We start from the raw sequence: 6,000 nt of genomic DNA, 5'->3' as shown, positions 1-6,000 counted from the left end.
GGGGTCACTGTACAACACCACTTTATTATTATTTAGATTAAAGGGGTACTCCGCCCCTAGACACCTTATCCCCTATCCAAAGGATAGGGTATAAGATGTCAGATCGCCGCGGTCCCGCTGCTGGGGACCCCCGGGATTGCCGCTGCGGCACTGCACTATCATTACTGCACAGAGCGAGTTCGCTCTGTGCGTAATGACGGGCGATACAGGGGATGGAGCAGCGTGACGTCATGGCTCCGCCCCTCGTGACATCACAGCCCGTCCCCTTAATGCAAGTCTATGGCAGGGGGCGTGATGACCGCCACGCCCCCTCCCATAGACTTGTATTGAAAGGGGCGGTCCGTGACGTCACGATGGGGCGGAGCCGTGACGTAATGATGCTCTGGCCCCTGTATTGCCCATCATTACGTGCAGAGGGAACTCGCTCTGTGCTGTAATGATAGCGCAGTGCCGCAGCGGGGATCCCGGGGCTCCCCAGCAGCGGGAGCACGGCGATCTGACATCTTATCCCCTATCCTTTGGATAGGGGATAAGATGTCTTGGGGCGGAGTAACCCTTTAAACGCTTTAGGACTTTTTGGAGGCACACATAAAAAGGGTAAAACAGGAATAATTTTCCATATACTTTATAGATGTAGCCAATACATTGATTTCAGATAGTGTTTGCTGTCAGGTTTGCACAATGATTCGGCTGTAGGCCTTATAAATGTGCAGGAAGAAAGTCATATATCCCATTGGATTCCTCTAGCTGTCTTGATAATACTTTACAAGTAGAGGACTGGGAATTTCTTCTGGATGTCTGAGAACTGCCCGGTCTGTCCTGTACTTTAGGGATAGGTCTTTGGCTCTTCCCTGAATTCTGTTTTTTGAGAAATGAGCTTCAGCCGTAAAACATCTGCTGGGAACCATGCAGGCAGATATTGGGTGAGGTCATGCTGCTTTCCACTGAGTTTCCTCTTTCTGTTTGTAGCTATTGAGTGCATGTGACCCTGTGGCATTTAGGAACAGCCTGGTTCCCTGAGGAACGGCTGAACCACTCTCTGTTTTTATCTCTCTCCACACAAAGCCTCCATGACGCTGAAAAAGGAAACAAAGTTGACATTAGCCAGAGGAACAGAGGCAGAAAGAAAGTGCAGCTGTGAACTGAGCTGAAATTCGGGCCAAACCTCCATATGTTTATATGATTCTCCAGGACATCATTCTGGGGTCTAAGAACCGGTGGAGATGACATAATGACCTGTCAGTGAAGCCCTCCTACCCATATGACCATGACACATAGGAGCAACATCTAAGCCTACGAAATACAGAAGAGCCTTGGGGCCAGTTAATAACAGGACCTCCGAGACACTTCGCCGAAGCTCTTAGATACTATTCAAGTTCATGTTATTTTAGTTTTCTGTTTTTGTTGGCCCTCCGACGCTTGTAAAATGAAAATATTACTATTTTCTACATGAATGAAAGTCTACCCTGCTTGTTGTTACTCCTGTGTTTGCATTTGCTCTGTCACTGCCCACAACCCACATTCCACTGTTAGAAAAAGAAAATGAGGATTATACTTAAGGGTTACCTAAAGGGGTTATCCACCATAAGGTGATTTTAGTACTTACCTGCCAGACAGTTATGGACATGCTTAGAAAGGATATGTGCTTGTCTTGGGGCTAAATGGCTGTGTTGTGAGATTTCCATATCACTGAGGCTATCCTTTTGTAAAATGGCTATTTCCTGTTGTAGTTCCCTCCCTCCAACTACAAGTTCCATGATTCCTTGTTTGTAAGTGTGATGTAACTTTTCTCTCTCCCACACATCAGACACCACACCTGTGCTTCCTTCCATGCAATAGACCAGTGTTTTCTAACCAGGGTGCCTCCAGTTGTTGCAAAACTACAATTCCTTGCAGATTGATCTCCCTCCCACCCAGTCGCTCCACACATTGAAGAAAAGACAGGCTCCCTTTGAACACCTGACTAGTGATGTAATGTCTCGGGCCACACTGCAACCTGGAAAACATTTTGTATACTGTTAAAAATAAACATTGGGGCAAAAATCACAGAGGAATTGTGAGACCACCATCACACACAGGTTCTGACACCATCAAACACAGGTTCTGTAGCATAGTTAAAAAAAAAAATCCTGGAATACCCCTTTAATGGTAAAAGTAGTTCTACATCCGGTCTGTACACACTGTGCTGGCTAATATCATTACATAAGAAAAAGTAAACTAGGTGCATAATACATGTGTAAAGTAAAGCAAATGCCAGGCAAATGTTTTTTTTTTTGTGGTGTTATGTTTTAGAGAGTTCCCATCTCTTCAACTCTCACGACCCAACATCTAAAGTTGATCATACACATAAGAACAAAGTCGTCTGAACCCACAATTTTAGTGGAAAGAGACAACTATATTATATGTATGGTGAGAGTATGTGCTCTCCCCTGAGAGGTGATAGAGCAAAATGACTATAGCAAATGCACCAAAGTTCTGGTATAGCTTGCACCAAAAACTGTCTTATATGACTCAGGTCACAATTATTATGAATTTTAGAAACTTTTTATCTTTCCTGAAAAAAGGGTATGGTCTCAGAAAAAAGGGTAAGGGGTGTAAAAATCTGCCAGAATTCTGGCACAACATTCTGGCTCAGTTGAAGCCAACTTATAGCAGGCCTAAGGGTATGAACACACTACGCTCCTGTCACCGCTAATCGCATCCGTCAACACCCTGCTGAAAACGGGATGCCGAGGTATATACTGTTAACGGGAGCAACTGACCCCATTTACTTCTATGGTCATACGGGGTCACCCATATTGACTCCATTCGGGACGTATTCCCTATTTTAGCAGACTTATGATGAGGACGGTTGTCCTTTTGAAATAGCTAACTAGGTGACTCCTTTTGGCCATAAAAGTGAATGGGGTCCGCTGCTCCCGTTAACAGTATATGCCAACATCCCGTTTTTGGCGGGTTCCCGACAGATACGATTAACTACAATTCTCTGCATGGCTGGACAGCCTCCAGCTCTCTGGACATGCTGGAAGTTGTAGTTTACAACAGCTGGAGACGTACTGTTTGGAAAACACTGGTCTAAGCTTACACTAGCTAGTCTAAGAATATGAGAGATTTTCCAAACAGCCTGAACCACTTTGATAAGTCTATTGCATTCTTAGACTGTCTGGTCTAAGTTTACACTGGAAAAAGAAAGATCTAAAGACTGGCTGATCCTCATGATTTCAAGATAGATAAGCCACTTCCAGAGGTATCCGACACCATCCTATCCCTGTATTCCCATTAGGAACACATGCATGTTCAGCCAAACCTAGCATGCAAGTATATGGGGAGCGTAAGAGGAATAGCTATTGGCCCAACAGATATCTATCACAGAAGTAGGGTCATTGTAAATGTGTACCACTCGCTACACTCATTCTTGGTACCTTAACCAACTTCCTTAGGTAGCACCCATGGACTTCACAAGGACTATAGGAAGTATCATGCCACATCCCTCTACACTAGTTATAAAAAAAAAAAGACTCTACAGGGTACCGGACTTTTGTAGACATAGCTGGACCCTGTATTTTCTTAATAAAAATATTTACAAAGAAACCATGGCAGACTGAGGAAGACAGTGGTGGCGTCAAGAAAAGCCAGACAGCTAATCTATACAATGGGAATTCCCAGGCACCACTTTGGCAATTGTTACTTATCCAAAGGTATAGTCTATACATGTATACAGTCATGGCTGTAATTGTTGGCACCCCTCAAATTTTTCAAGAAAATTAAGCATTTCTCACAGAAAAGTATTGCAGTAACACATGTTTTGCTATTCCCATGTTTATTCCCTTTGTGTGTATTGGAACTAAACCAAAAAAGGGAGGAAAAAAAAGCTAATTGGACATAATGTCACACCAAACTCCAAAAATGGGTTGGACAAAATTATTGGCACCCTTTCAAAATTGTGGAAAAATAAGATTGTTTCAAGCATGTGATGCTGGGGCAAGTAACAGGTGTGGGCAATCTAAAAATCACAGCTGAAAGCAGATAAAAAGGAGAGAGGTTCACTTAGTCTTTGCATTGTGTCTGTGTGTGCCACACTAAGCATGGACAACAGAAAGGGGAGAAGAGAACTGTCTAAGGAATTGTGGAAAAATATCAACAATCACAAGGTTACAAGTACATCTCCAGAGATCTAGATTTGCCTTTGAAAGGTGTCAACACAGGATAGTCCAGATGGTGGATAAGCAGCCCCAAACAAGTTCCAAAGATATTCAAGCTGTTCTGCAGGCTCAGAGAGCATCAGTGTCAGCGCAAACTGTCAGTCGATATTTAAATGAAATGAAACGTTCTGGCAGGAGACACAAAGACATAAAAAAGCAAGACTACATTTTGCCAAAATGAGCTTGAGTAAGCCAAAATCCTTCTGGGAAAATGTCTTGTGGACAGATGAGACCAAAATAGAGCTTTTTGGTAAAACACATCATTCTGCTGTTTACCGAAAACGGAATGAGGCCTACAAAGAAAAGAACACAGTACCTACAGTGAAATATGGTGGAGGTTCAATGATGTTTTGGGGTTGTTCTGCTGCCTCTGGCACTGGGTGTCTTGAATGTGTGCAAGGCATCATGAAATCTGACGATCTGACGATTTTGGGTCGTACTGTACAGCCCAGTGTCAGAAAGATGGGGTTGCATCCGAGATCTTGGGTCTTCCAGCAGGACAATGGCCCCAAACATAAGTCAAAAAGCACCCAGAAATGGATGGCAACAAAGCGCTGGAGAGTTCTGAAGTGGCCAGCAATGAGTCCAGATCTAAATCCCATTGAACACCTGTGGAGAGATCTTAAAACTGCTGTTGGGAAAAGGCGCCTTCCAATAAGAGAGACCTGGAGCAGTTTGCAAAGGAAGAGTGGTCCAACATTCCGGCTGAGAGGTGTAAGAAGCTTATTGGTGGTTATAGGAAGGGACGGATTTCAGTTATTTTTTCCAAAGGGTGTACAACCAAATATTAAGTTAAGGGTGCCAATAATTTTGTCCAGCCCATTTTTGGAGTTTGGTGTGACATTATGTCCAATTTGCTTTTTTTCCTCCTTTTTTGGTTTAGTTCCAATACAAACAAAGGGAATAAACATGTGTATAGCAAAACATGTGTTACTGCAATCCTTTTCTGTGAGAAATACTTCATTTTCTTGAAAAATTTCAGGGTGCCAACATTTACGGCCATGACTGTATGTCCTAGTCTTTATTCCTCACCACTCCACTCAACAGTTCAATTTTTAGCGGGGATTTCCAACATTTCGGGCCGTAAAATAGGCAGTGTTTATTTAAATTAAATGGGTGTTTCTATGTTTAATTTAGGGGTATTTCTGGGTACAATGTGGGCGCTTAAATGTCTGCTTTCGCATTCATATGTATGAAAATATATAGAGTCAAATGCAAAGTAGGAACTGAAATTAGATACTTATTGCAGCAATTGCAGCTTTGTTTTATGTTGTATTGGCTCATGGCATAAATATCAGCTTGCTACCGTGTTTCTCCAAAAATAAGACCGGGTCTTATATTAATTTTAGTCACAAAAAACACACTAGGGCTTATTTTCAGGGTAGGGCTTATTTATTTACGGTATGTACATTGAACAACATTTAACAATATTTACCCTCCTCCCCATCATCATCATGTGATGGGTGCAGCTCTTCCCCCCCCCCCAACGTCCCCCGCCACCGGTTAATCAGCCCAGCGCTGCACCCCACATCGGGAGACTAATCGTATGTCACCCTCGAGCACAGCTTCTCTCCCCCTCTGCCAAATAATTAGCACTTCTTGTTCTTTGTATTCCTGTGCCCGGGCTGCAAATATTAAAAAACAAATTTTAACTCTACCTTCGTCCTCCGTTCCCCCCTTGCTAAGGAACCGGCCTCATGGTCCCTCCGCTGTTCTTGCAGCTTCCTGGGGATGGGAACGTCACAGAGCCTTCAGCCTATCACCGGCCGCAGCGATGTCCCGCCTCGGCCGATGATAG

At 43.5% G+C, this 6,000-nt stretch overlaps 1 protein-coding gene across 1 annotated transcript in view; it reads right to left on the bottom strand.

Annotated features, from left to right (window-relative positions):
- Positions 1-559: 559 nt before the first annotated feature.
- C3H2orf73 (chromosome 3 C2orf73 homolog) overlaps positions 560-6,000 on the bottom strand; it is a 34,580-nt gene continuing 29,139 nt past the window's right edge. Inside the window, exon 5 of the mRNA XM_056563384.1 lies at positions 560-1,076. Coding sequence (XP_056419359.1) covers positions 930-1,076 — 147 coding nt within the window. The 3' untranslated portion in view covers positions 560-929. The remainder of the gene's footprint in view (positions 1,077-6,000) is intronic.

The sequence above is a fragment of the Hyla sarda genome, chromosome 3 (genome assembly GCF_029499605.1).
Source record: "Hyla sarda isolate aHylSar1 chromosome 3, aHylSar1.hap1, whole genome shotgun sequence".
In the NCBI taxonomy this organism is placed as follows: domain Eukaryota; kingdom Metazoa; phylum Chordata; class Amphibia; order Anura; family Hylidae; genus Hyla; species Hyla sarda.
The sequence above is the reverse complement of the archived record's forward strand: the minus strand, read 5'-3'. Positions and strand labels throughout refer to the sequence as shown.